The 13,594-nt window shown below is 42.3% G+C and overlaps 1 protein-coding gene across 2 annotated transcripts in view; it reads right to left on the bottom strand.

The window, feature by feature from the left end:
* Nucleotides 1-9,360: 9,360 nt before the first annotated feature.
* The window catches only part of ANO6 (anoctamin 6), a 96,993-nt gene continuing 92,759 nt past the window's right edge, over nt 9,361-13,594 (bottom strand). For both annotated transcript variants that reach the window (XM_054988109.1, XM_054988110.1), the window contains exons 18-20: nt 12,679-12,878; nt 12,227-12,332; nt 9,361-10,656 (exon numbers count right to left, since the gene is read on the bottom strand). In XM_054988109.1, the coding sequence (XP_054844084.1) occupies nt 10,450-10,656; nt 12,227-12,332; nt 12,679-12,878 (513 nt within the window). In that variant the 3' untranslated portion in view covers nt 9,361-10,449. The remainder of the gene's footprint in view (nt 10,657-12,226; nt 12,333-12,678; nt 12,879-13,594) is intronic.

Below are 13,594 nucleotides of genomic sequence, written 5' to 3' on the forward strand. Positions count from 1 at the left end.
TGCCTGGCTGGGAATCGCATTGAGCAACTACCCCTCCCAGGTATGCTTGCAAGACCTGACACGTGAAGACGTCTTGTACAGTTTGCCCCTCAATTAAGGTAAGGTGGGTTCTTTCTCTTGAAGTTAACATTAAGAAATGCCTCACACCTCTATTTCATATATGGAGTTCCATTCCCTTTGTTTAGAAAAATGTGGTCATCACTGCTATTGAAAAATGAGGCAAAATTTGCGATAACTCCATGAATGAGCAATTGGCTAAGAAAAACAAAGAAAGACACCACCCTTGTTGTAGTTCAGGGTCTTTATACTCCCTTTCAGTCTTTCCTTCCTCTCTAATAGTAAATCTCCAGCATTTCCTTCTCTCCAGGGGAAGTGTTATTGACCATTTATCTTTCTAGTCTCTGCAGTAGAGGTGTGACTGCCATTATCTCTTTGTTCTTTCTTAGGCTAGGTTATCTGCATATCTAAAAGAGCTGGATAGTACTTCTGCTGCGAGGTATCATTCCCATCTCCCATTTTTCCTTTTGAGTCCTAGCCAGGACAAAAAAAAGGCACTTAGTAACTTCCAAGTATGGGTAAAATACAGCCTAATTTCTAGTAAACTTTTATAGGAATTCTGGGGTGCGGGGCATATCTTCACAATGGCCATCTAGAAAATTGTTTTCAGTAAGTCCCCAAAGACATTCAAAATTGTTAAAAGAATTTTTTTCCATAATTTCTGCTACGCTGCAACAAAGTTCCTGCAAAATGAAACTGACTCCTGAACTGATCTCAAGTTAAACTTCAGTGTCCTTGGTAAGAAGAAAAGTTTCTGACTTCTGCGGTTGCATTTTGGCCAATTACTGCAATCCAGTGTTGTCCTCCTCTCTCTAGTTATGGAAGTTTTAAATGCATTTGTGATAGTGTTTATTGTTATAGACATAAGGCAGGGATTCCCAATCTTGCTGAACCTGTGGGCAGTTTTAGAATTTTGAGAACAGGGAATGGGCACCATAACAATATGGTGGCCATGGAAGGCTAGAGCCAAGCATAAAATGGCAGCCATGACTTACTGGTGCCAATCACAAAAAAATGGGAAGTTCTTCTGCAGACCAACACAGCTACCCACCTAAACTATCAATTGCTGTAGATGTTATCAACTCAAATCCCACTGGGCTGTATTAGTGCTCTTCGATCCACAAGTAAGGATACTCAGGTGGGACACTGTCCCACATGCTGGGTCTCAAGCCCCTACAGAGCTGCCATTATTTTACTGCTGTAATTTATTGTTGTCTCTTGGACCCACACACTACCTGACAGTTCAGAGAAGCAGCTAGAAGGGCCACGAGGCATTGGTTTGCTCCTAGCCTGCAGTGGTGACAGGGGAGACTATGGTCCTGCTCTGCATGCTGCTAGCCTTTTCCAGCCTGCATCACTTTTCTGAGGCCCAAGGACCATTTGGAGGGCCCCCGAGGACCACCAGCGCTGTTATAGATAATGCTATGGATTTAGGAGATGGTGGCAGAAAATGCTGTCAAGTCATACCTGATGTATGGTGACCCCTGCTGAGGTTTTCAAGCTAAGAGACTAACAGAGGTGGTTTGCCTTTCCTTGGAAGTCTCCCATCCAATTACTAGCCAAGGCCAATCCTGCTTATTTTCTGCAATCCAATGAGATTGGGCTTACCTGGACTATCCGGGTAAGGGGAGTTCAACTTGGACCATGGAGTAAACCTTAAACAAAGGGGCAGAAACCATGTGCTTTATTGAGCCAGCACCCTATAACTTTGAACCCAGTGCTTTTACAGAGAGGCTGATAATACAATCGGCTGTGAGGCACCAAGTGATGAGAGATTGACTGGTAATTTATCAGGTGCTGCACATGCATAAGTAAATTAGTCCTAGTCCGTAGTTAAAGGGGACATGAGAGGACAAAAGCCCCCTCAGCAAATCACCATGCCTCTTGCCTCTTTTTTTAAAAAAAGCATTAAACCTTTTCCTATGTGGAGATGCAAGGGAAAAAAGTGCAAATAGTTTCTCACCTAATTGTCTAGGAAGAAATAGGGCAGGGAAGCGGCAAGATGGCTATGGAGCTCCTGTAATGAGTTAGTCGACCCCTCATTGAGTTCATTCCGTATCAGTTAAATCTCTGCCTCTGCTCTTCTCCCCATGAACTGAAAGTCTGAATTCTTCTCAAATGTTCTGTTTAAGGAATTCAGAAACCTGCGTATCTATATCGAAATTGTTTGGAGGCCTCTGTCTACCACATGGCTGGATGAAACATTATAATTCTGCTAATTAGGTTGTGGGTTTTTTGCTTGTGAACTGCAAAAATTTTGCATTCAGATAAAGCTACACTGGACAGATGTAACTTCTCTGTTATGATTGGAATACAGATCAGTGCTCATCCTAGGATCATTCATGAGCACCTGGTACTGGAAGTCCAATTCAGTTTAACGTTGTTTGCCTCAAACTGTCTTATGACACACACACATGTGCGCACACACATACCCATTATCTTTACAAACTTTCACTATAAAATTCCTTGCTGCAAGGCGGGCCCTAGGTTTTAAACCAAAGTAACATTTCCACTAGTGTGAAGCTCTGGTTTACTGGACAAGGTAAACAGTGAATAATGTTTTGATAGTTGTTAGATATTTACCAATGTATGATTCAGACTGATTTTTTTTTGAAAAAGAGAAAAGTATATTTTTAAATCAATGTAAAATAGCTCCTCTAAATATAATAAATGTACCACAGCATAGAAATCTAATTTGTGTCATAGTCAGTCACTACATCAGGGACCTCCAACTTTTTAGAGCCTGTGGAAACCTTTGGAATTCTGACAGGGTGGTGAAGCCAACCACAAAATGGCTGCCACAGAAGATGAAACCATTCACAGAATATCAGGGAGCGAAGTTGTGCATAACTCTAATAGAAACTCTTCAATATCTCAGGCTGAATCTCTTTATCATGAAGCCTTTTAATCTGCACAGTCAATGCTATCTCTAGTGCTCACTCTCGGAAAACACTTGGTGAGCACCAGGAAAGGTGTCAGCAAGCAGTATGGAACTGACAGGTACTATGCTGGGGGGGACCCCTGCTCTAAGTAATAGTTATTACTGGATATAATCCACAGTATTTACAGACAGACAGAAGTAACATGTTGGGTAACTCTTGAGAGGTATGGAAAGCTTGGCATAGAAATAGGGTTGCCAAGTCCCCTTACATTCCTGGCAGGATGCGGGGGGGGGGTGGAACCCAGCATTTACCTTCTCATAGTTCCCAGTGTGCTCCTTGTGTACATGCATGCACCTGCGTAATGATGTCAGTTCCAGGAACTGATGTCATCGCACATGTGCAGAAGCATGTGTGTTTCTCAGCAGGCTGATTTGAGCCCCAAATGGGCCCAATTTGGTTCATTTGGGGGCAAAATCAGCCCATTGAGAAGCATGGGAGCACTCTTGGAGGTGATGTGATGATGTCATTCCTGGGAAGTGATACTGTTACATTTTGCGGGGAGTGCACCCAGGAAGCCTGTTCCCATGCCTTTCCCCCTGCTGGCCAGGTGAGGGGGAAAAGATGGTGGGAGCAGGAGATTCCCTGCTTCCACAGGGGGAATGGGATCTCTACGTAGAAAACTATCAATGGAGCCAGTTTAGTGTAGTGGTTGCAAATGTTGGGACTCTAATCTAGAGAATCCCGACTCCTCCACTTGAAGCCAGCTGGGTGAGACCTTGGGTCAATCACAGCTCTCTCTCAGCTCTCTCAGCCCCATCGACCTCACAGAGTGATTGTTGTGAGGATAATAACATACTTTGCAAACCACTCTGAGTGGCTGTTAAGTTGTCCTGAAGGGTGGTATATTGTTGTTGTTGTTATTATATTTCTAGTCTGGTACCTGGGTTGGGTATCTGATTTCTGTGCATCAGCGTTCCAAAAACCAGACCTCACGGAAGTCTTCTATATAACCACAGCAAATATGTCTGGCAACATTGAAGTGGATATAATGAACAAGAGAGAGCAGTATGTACATACAAGTATTACTTATTGAGATTCTTTTCCATTACTGTGATTAAAACAAAAAGGCACTGCATCAATAGGTTACACAGGTTGGCAACTTTGTAGTTCATAAAATAGATAACTTTATATGAATAAAAAGTTTTGGCACCTTTTACTATATACATATCATATGTAAAGTTAACCACAGAGACTACAAAATAAATTGTGAGTAAATCCTAGTGGATCTGCAATTCTAAACAGTTACACCCTTTTAAGTTTAGGATGTCACTGTGGGAGTGGTCTCAATTACTGTATGTACATAGTCGTAAATAAATTTGTCTATTGTTTTGAAAAAGCAGCTTAATAAAGATGTCTGTTACTATTGGATGTAATCTGAAACTGACTGTCTATATTTGTTATCTTTATGAAATCAGTCAGATATTTTCCACTGTTAGTTGATATGAAAGTATTTTTAATGCTAGAAAAACCAGTTGCTCTCATACAGTGACAGCCTGGTGTTCTCGAATTAATGGCAGACTTCTTTCTAGTGACTAGCACTGCAATCAACGCTTCCTAAGAATTTGTTTCCTGTGTGCTAGAAGCCAAAGTCACAAGAATGGCTTCTTTAAGAGGCATCCCAGTAGGCCTCAGTGCAAGCAGGAATGTAGAACAGAACTTTGGAAACTTACCATGAAGGGTTCTTCTCCTCTGAGGAGAGGAGGACATCTTGGGTGTTTCCCACTGTCCAATCAGGGAGGCAGGAAGTTGCTTTTTCTTCCTCTTCTTTTGGCACGTGGGACAACCCTTCCTTAGTTTGGGTGATTCCCCGCAGCAGTGTACTCTTTCAGCTTGAGGTCAACTTACGTCTTTGTATTAACACCCTTAGGAGAAAAAAGGTATGAAGTTAAGAACAGTATTAAGGCAGCAAAGGCAGGAGAGAGAAGTGTGTCTTAGATGTAGTGTTGTTGCTGGACAAAGATCTTGGGAGGGCAAGATGTTCTCCTGTCCCCAGAGGAGAATCCTTCACGGTAAGTGTCCACAGGTCCATTCTCCCTCTGAGGACATCTTGGGTGCTCCCAAAGCAGTTTGTTATATTCTGGATGGGGTAAGATCTTCGTCTTGGACCACATGCTGGAGTACTCTCCTGCCGAAGTCTGCATCCGCCGATGCCTAGGTATATAGTTGATCATGCTTGATGAAAGTCGATAGTGAAGACCACGTGGTGGCTTTACATATATCTTCTATTGAAGCATTCTTCTGAACGGCTACATTGGTTGCCGCACTCTGGCCGAGTGTGCAGTGATCCCATTAGGGATTTCAAGCTTGAGGGTTTTGTATGCTTCTTTGATGCAGGTCTTAATGCTGTATCCAGTTGTGGAAGGTGACATTTGGTGGCCCAGTTTTGGAGGGGCTACGTTGATGAACAGAGAGTCTGTTTGATGTATGTGTTCTGATTATGTACATCTTAAGTGCTTTTCTCATGTCTAAGTTATGCCATTCCCTTTCTTTTGGGTGACTTGGATTTGCGCAAAAAGAAGGTAGATTAATTTCTTGTGCACGGTGAAATTTGGAATATGCTTTGGGTATGAAGATCAGGTCCATCCTCAATAATACTTTTTCCTTTTGGAAAATGCACAAGTCCAGACATATGGATAGTGCGCTTATTTCTGATAAGCGCCGTGCTGAGTTTATGGCAACTAGGATGATACTTCTTAGTTTTAGCCATCTGAGAGGTATGTCTTTCACTGGTTCAAATGGTCTTTGTTAAGGTCAAAAGCACCAGGTGTAATCTCCATGTTGGAAATCGGTGTATTGTAGGTGAATTCACTAATGTTGTTCCCCTGAGAAATCTCTTGACATGTGGGTTGTTGGAGACAGGTTCATTTTCCACTGAAGGGGTGACTGTGCTCATTGCTGCTACCTGTTTTCTCAAGGTCGCCAGTTTGCGTCCTCCGGTTAGGCCCTCCTGTAGGAACCCTAGGATAGTTCCTATTGTTGGCTTCAGTGGATCCAGCTTCTTTTGTCTATTCCAGCGAATAAAGGCTTTCCAGTTTGAGTTGTATATTTTTACTGTGGATTTTTTTCTGGATGCCAGGAGTGTATGATCGCACGATGATTTCTGGTGAGCAACCCTTCTTTTGGAAAGATTCCTGTTCAGTATCCACACTGTTAGTGACAGCCACTCTGGGTGTGGGTGCCATATGGGGCCCTGCTGAAGTAGATTTGGTTGTACTGGGAGTTGTATAAGTGGCATGCTGGACATGAGTTATAGGGTTGAGAATAAGGGTCTCCTTGGCCACCATGGAGCTATGAGGATTACATCCGCCCTTCGCTCCGTTATCTTCTGCAGGAATTTGGGTATCGTCGGAAGAGGAGGGAAAACATACAGCAGTCCCCTGGGCCATTGAGATGTCAGCATGTCCATGCCCTCTGCTTTTGGGTGGAAGTATATTGAGAAGAACCTCAGCACCTGATGGTTGACATGTGAGGCAAATAAGTCCCGTGCTTGTGTCCCGAAGTGGGCTGAGATTTGTAAGAATGTCTCCCTCTTGAGTGACTATTCTCCTGGGTGGATTGACTCTCAGCTCAACAGTCCACTTGGATGGTTGTTGTGGATTTTCCGAGCTGTCTCGCCGTGGTCTTGGCATTGTAGTTCCTGACGTTTTGCCAGCAGCTGTGACTGGCATCTTCAGAGGTGTAGCACCAAAAGACAGGTCTCTCAGAGTCAAACTGTGGAGAAGATGTTAGCAGGTAATTTATATCTACTCAGGAAGGTGGGTTTGGGTTGTGTCATCCTGTAAGAGTTTCCCAGGGTGAGGAATGCTAATGGAATGCTAATGCTTCACTGTATCCTGAGGAGGTTCTTTTGCATATGGATCGATGCTTGATATGCTAATCTTATCTGCAGGGCTATTGTAAGATGTAGAGTATTTTGTTAGCCTGGTGTTTTTCAGGACTGGAAACCATGCTCTATTCATTCTTAAAGTCTCTTCTTTCCTGTTGAAGTTGTGTTTATGCTTATGAATTTCAATGGCTTCCCTGTGCAATCTGACAAAGTAGTTGGAAGTGTTGGCCAGTATTTTAGTGTCCTGGAATAAGATACTGTGTCCTGTTTGAGTTAGGCTATGTTCAGCCACTGCTGATTTTTCACTTTGGCCAAGTCTGCAGTGTCTTTCATGTTTTTTTATTCTTGTCTGGATGCTATGCTGTGTGGTCCCAATGTAAACTTGTCCACAGCTGCGGTATACTCCTGCAGAGGTGAGGGGGTCTCTACTGTCTTTTGCTGAACGTAGCATCTGTTGTATTTTTCTGGTGGGTCTGAATACTGTTTGTAGGTTGTGCTTTTTCATAAGCTTTCCCATCTGATCAGTGATTCCTTTAATATATGGCAAAAACACTTTTCCTGTGGGAGACTGTTTTTCCTTGGTTGTTTGATTTATCCTTGGTTTAATCGCTCTTCTGATTTCATTTCTGGAGTAGCCATTTGCTTGAAGTGCATGGTTTAGATGATTAATTTCCTCATTGAGAAAGTGCGGTTCACTTATCCGTCTTGCACAGTCTACTAATGTTTTTATTATGCCTCTTTTCTGTCGAGAGTGGTGATTGGAGTTTTTGTGTAAGTACCGATCCGTGTGAGTTGGTTTCCTGTAGATCTTGTGACCTAACTGAAAGTTTGCTTTGCGGATGACCAAGGTATCTAGAAATGGGAGTTTACCCTCGATTTCTTTCTCCATGGTGAATTGTATGTTCAGGTGGATATTGTTGAGGTGGTTTAAAAACTCCATCAATTCTTCCTCACCATGGCTCCAAATGATAAAGGTATCAGCCATGAACCGGAACCAGACTGTAGGTTTGTGGGGTGCTGATTCTAGAGCTGTTGGCCAGCATGTCTTTGGCTTTAGGTGGGAAATGGCTAGTCGTGTCGATGTTTCCCGCCAAACATTGCCTGCTGGAAATGTGGGGAGGGCGGAATAAAAATCGAAAATAAATAAAGTAAAAATTGAGCTCTTCCAGGTGGCGCTGCTCTCAGCTAGCTGAGGTGTGCTGTTTTAATGAGCTCCCTCTGTGAAAGATGGGGCCGTTTGGAGGCCTGAATTTCTTCCAAGGCCATTTCTTCGCTGGAGAGCTATGCAAGCCTGTGGGACATGCTGGTGCTGGATAAGCCTGTTCTGGCTGCTGGAAGGATAGCTCCATGGGAACAGCCTGCACTCCCCTCCATAAAACTGCCCTCAGAGTCAGAGGGTTCTCTGGAGATGTCCTCTTCTTTCTTCTTAGTAGGAGAGGTGAAAGGAGAGGAATGAGAGGGGGAAGATTGAGTGCAGATAGCAATAGATGAGAAAAATAGCTTGAGGAAGAATAAGAATTAAGAAATGGAAAAAGAGAAACAGCAGAGCTAGTCTGTTGAAGAACAGCTCTCCCCGGAGGCAGGAACAGAACTAAGGAAGGGCGGTCCCACACACCAAAGGAAGAGGAAGAAAAATCAACTTCTTGCCTGACTGGATGGTAGGAAACACCCAAGATTTCCTCTGCCTCAGAGGGAGAAGGGACAGTTTCACTTTCCCAGCTAGAAGCCTGCAGGCCACCAGGGCCTACCAAGAACTTTTCAGAACCAGGCCAGGACAACCCTGGGCCTAGTAGATATGAACTGCCTTTGTTAAGTATTCTACTATTCTTATATCTTTTTAAAATATATTTTAAAAAACATTTTATATCTTTTTTTTGTCAAGCCACGTTACCTCCCCAACAGTTACTGTTAATATGGAAACCTTCAAATTTAAGGAAACGGGGTGTTTTGTTGTTTGCTCTACTACCCAATAGGTCCGTTGTTGGGATCGCTGTAGAATGTTAAGGGAATTCTCTTACAGATATACACACATTCTCTCTCTCTAATCATGTATACTGGATCTCATTATGTAGAGAAAAAGACGTCTAGGAGCCAAAAGCCGTACAGTGGTCTTAGAGTACTTCTGCATGACAGCAGTGCTGATGTTCCCTTCTAACTGCAACCCTGTTGTGCTGAGCACTACTGCATATCCAGTTGAGAGCTGCATGGTAGACCAAGTGTGGTGACAAGCTGGTGTTTTAGACTCCAGGCAAGTTTGTGATCTAACTCAGCCACGGTGTTCCCTGAATGACCTTGTGCCAGTCACACAGTCTTAGTTCAACTTTTCGAGAGATAAAATGGGAAGGGGGAGAAGCATGTGCACCAGCTTGAGCTTTCTGGAGGAAGAGCAGGATAAAAACAGAATTCCCATTCTCTGGCTCAAAGTCCATTAAGTCAGTTGCTTGTCTGGGAATCAAGCAAGCTGAATTTATTGCCCTGCTTTGCTACACCTGGGACAGAGAGGAGTCATGCTCCCATCCAGAGGTTTCACATAGCCTACCCATTACAGAGGCTAATGTTGCACATCTCTTCCCTTCTACATCTGAAGAAGGGCTCAGAGAAGTAAGGACAATCATAGACTATCCCCATTTCACAACATATTTATGGAGGGGGGGAGGGGGCGGAGAGCAGGCAAAGGTACAGCTGGAAAGGAGGACTTGAAAATCCTTGGTGTTCATATACAAAGCCAAAGCGAACCTGAACAGGATGGTTCACAGGAACACTCTGCTATTATTTCAGTGACTGTAGCTCTGTTTTCCCCTATTTTCCAAGAACTACTGCAGCTGTCTCAAGGTCTTAGCTGGTGTACATGCACTTTTCTCCCTGCTGTTGTGGATGAAGACACGTGGCAAAAGCAAAAAGTGCTCCAGTGTGTCAGTCAACCTTAAAACACTGTAATTGGAAGTTTTTCAATATATCTTTCTGCAGTTTTGATGACTGCACCAAGCTTCACAGAGCTTGCAATCATAAGAGACTATTTTCACATCAGTTATTTTAAGAAATAAAATGTAAATTTCTTCATAAACCTCCATTAAAGATACTCTGGCTCATGCCTGCTGGCTGTACCCCCAGTTCAATGCAGTGATCATAATCTTTTCATTAGACATGCTCATGTACACCCAACATACTTAAGATCTAAGTGCATGGATCCATCAAGGCATTAAGGTGGGAGGAAGGGGGTATATGAAGGCACAATTCTGGTCCTCTCATGCATATTTCTTACCAGACTGACTGTCTGCACAGGACTACTGATGACAGTCGATATGCTGATCAAAGTATTCAAAAACTGTACATTGAGTCAGTACCATTTTTAGGACTCGGTTTGATTTCTGAAGTGTTGTTGGAACTTAATAGCAGATCAAATGACCTATAGCTTGAAGGCACATTGCACAATTTTAGATTAAACTCTTGTATGTTTAACAGCCCATAACAAGTACTTGGGTAAATTGATTTCTAAATATTAGCTTCTTCCCTTGTCATTATTCTATCAAGTCTCTGGACCGGTTCTTCTTCTTTTTTTTCGTTGAACCATTCACATCTCAGTAGCAATTCCACAGGGTAGGACACCATCAGCATGTAAAGCTTTTACTCAGATTTAGGACGGAAACTGCCATCTGCTCCTTTTAATATTCTATCGGCGATGCTCCCCATATTTTTCTTCATAGACTTCAGAGGATTCTCATGAAGAAGTATCTGTGTTAGATATTTCTGTCGCTTAATTTTGCTCTTCGTTTTATGTGACACATCAGGAATGGCGTAGGAAATGACAAACTTCACAAAATAGATGATATGCTGGAGAAGGTTAATAAGAACAAGGTCAGTTATCCAGAATATGTAACCATTATTAAGGAGAAATATATAGTCCAGGCACTGAGACACATGCCCTAATCCAGAGTTCTGTGTGCTTTTATATACCCATCAAGCTCTGGGCATGTAGGCTTCCTCATTTATTTCAACAGAGGGAGCAAATCTGAACATAAAATGGGCTCACAGATAAGTCTGTGAGTGGTAGCATTTCTTTAAGAATTGCTCGGTTGCTTGCTAAGGGACTTTTCCAAACACGTCCAGGGGTCAAATTCTTTCATTTTCAGCTCAGTTGTAAAAGACTGGAAGAAGTCAAGTTTCTATTTATGCCATCTCAGTGTGACAGCTTCCATGCAGACCAGAGAGCTAAGCTCTACTATGGCGATATGGACAAAAAAGGGCCAGCTCTGGAGTCACCACTGGCGTTGGAGAACAGATCGGTACTACATGCACATCTGCTACCGCTGTTTCAGAACTGCTGTCTGGATGCATCCTCAGCATCACCTGCAGTGTATTGCAAACAAGGAGTGGATGGGGCAGGATGATGGCTGTGCTCTGCACTATTCACTTATGAAAAGCAATAAGGATGGCAGGGAGAGACCCTCATTAAACAACACTTCAGGCTGGCTTAAAACGTAAATGTGAGAGTTTCAAAAAGCACAATGTTAACTTTTTCTTTGCCTTTTGCAATCTGAATTTCTAAAGAAGCAGTGCAAATTCAGTACCCATCATCTGCTCTGGATTGGGGCTTGCAAAAATTCCACCCAAGAGGACCTCATAGAAGAATTAGTATCAGTTGGTTGAATTTACTAGAATGGAGAATTTCCCCGAGGAATTTGCTTCTGCATACATTTTTACAATCTTCAGTATAATTTTTCTCACTCATGTACATATACACTATTATTTTTATCTCTCTTTCTGAACATGGTCCCAAGAACACAGATCTAAACATCCACACAATGGGGCCATGTACAGAGAGTGGAGGGTTTTTTTAATGGGTGGCATGGCAGGGAGAGCGGGCCACCCATTAGCTCCCATCTGATGGGATGGGATTGGGAGGGGGGAAATGAGAGGCAGAAGCAGGGGGCAGCAGGAGTGGGTGGGTTTTCCATGTCCTGTGACTTCCTGTAGACTGCTGGGATTGTTTAACCCCAAGGAGCTGCAAATCTGGAAATATCCATGGTCAACATGAAATATTTACAAATTTGTTGTAAGTCCCTTGTTTGTATATTCTGTTTAGAAGAGCTTGCCAAAACTACTCATCCAGGTTGGCTATTATTTAAATAATTAAAAATCTGGGTTTTCCTTATTTTTCACCAGCTATCTTAAAAATGATAACTGATTTTTTTTTTTACTGAATCAGACAATCTCCTTGGAAGTTGCATCCCTGTCCATGTGATCATTGGTGGGGCAGAGCTGGAACTGTTATCAGTCACATGAGTTCATAACAGGATATTAGGGAAGTATTGGGGAAAGACATGTTCTGCACAAACTTCTTTTAAATGCAAAATGTCAAAGAAACTCCTGAATGATACAGCTCAGGATGAGATGTACTGACCTCCATGACAATGATGAAAGATAATTTGGCTGCAATAACATGCCAGTAATAGATATTGTGTTCATACTGATGTTTATGTCCAGGAGGATATCGAAAATCCCGGTACCTAAAAAAAAAATTGAAGCAGTCATTTCCACAGTTTCTGTAAGAACATGCTTAGGCCAGAAGGGGGAGCAAAATAAGACCCCTCTCCATTTAATGCAGCATTCTAGGTAAATTAGAACAAAATGTAGATCTAATTTTCAGAATGAGCTAGATCTGCTGAAATATATTTTTCTTATGATGTAAACACTCAAAATGATTTTGTTAGATAAAAATATAGTATGTTATCTATCTTTCATCAGTTGTTGTCATTTGCAATTATATTACATTATCAAGCAGATTAACAAGCAATGGCATTCTAATTGCTAAAAAATTAAGAATGTCCATTTTAAATGGGACAACAGACTTGCCTGCAAGTTGTTTGATTCTCAAATGAGGGAAAGTCTGGCTTGCTTTCATTTCTGAAGTCTGATACAGCAAAGACTGAAAGTGTGTTGTTTATGTACCCCTTCATGGTATAACTGCTGTGATCCCCATAGGGAGGGACTGAAAATGACCAGTAATAAACCAGGCGGGGAATCATATCCGATGTAAAAGCAATGATCATTGCCTGCATTTCAAAAGAGAGGACAATGAGTACAATTTAACAAAAAGACCTGGAGAGAAATAATTTTTCGCTGCATCTTTCTTGAAAAAATATATATAATTGTGCCATTTTGATGCTGAGCACATCCAAGTCTCTCCAATAAATGGCAGACTGCCCAGGAAACCTATTTTGTTATTACCGTGATGCCTATAACAAGCTATATACAAAGGTCTGTGTTCCTTGGAGGAAAGGTGGGATATAAACGAAACAAAATAAAATAAGCTTGCCCTTTATAGATTCCCTTTACAGAACCCTGCTGCCAAGTAGCACTTCCTTTCCAGATCGCTACCACTTAGTAGCTGCAGCTATTTTCTTCCTCCTTTCACCAGCAGCTCTATAGCCTCTTCCATAATCTCAACTCTCCTTTCTTCCTGCCATTTCCCTTCTACTTGTACATCAGCTGATGAACTTTTAGAGAGAACCTTTTTTCTCTGTTTCTTGCAATACTAGAACTCAGGGGCTCCCAGAGAAATTGATGGCCAACAGATTAAGAGCAGAGAAAAGGAAACTCTTATTTGGCCAATGGGTAATTAAATTATGGAATTCACTGCCACTGTACACAGTGGTAGTCACAAGCATAGATGGTTTTAAAAGGGGATTAGAAAGATTCAGAGAGTTTCATGGAGAGTAGGCCCATCAGTAGATACTAGCCAGAGGGAATACAGAGAACATCAACATCT

This window comes from Eublepharis macularius, chromosome 9 (genome assembly GCF_028583425.1).
Source record: "Eublepharis macularius isolate TG4126 chromosome 9, MPM_Emac_v1.0, whole genome shotgun sequence".
NCBI classification, from domain to species: domain Eukaryota; kingdom Metazoa; phylum Chordata; class Lepidosauria; order Squamata; family Eublepharidae; genus Eublepharis; species Eublepharis macularius.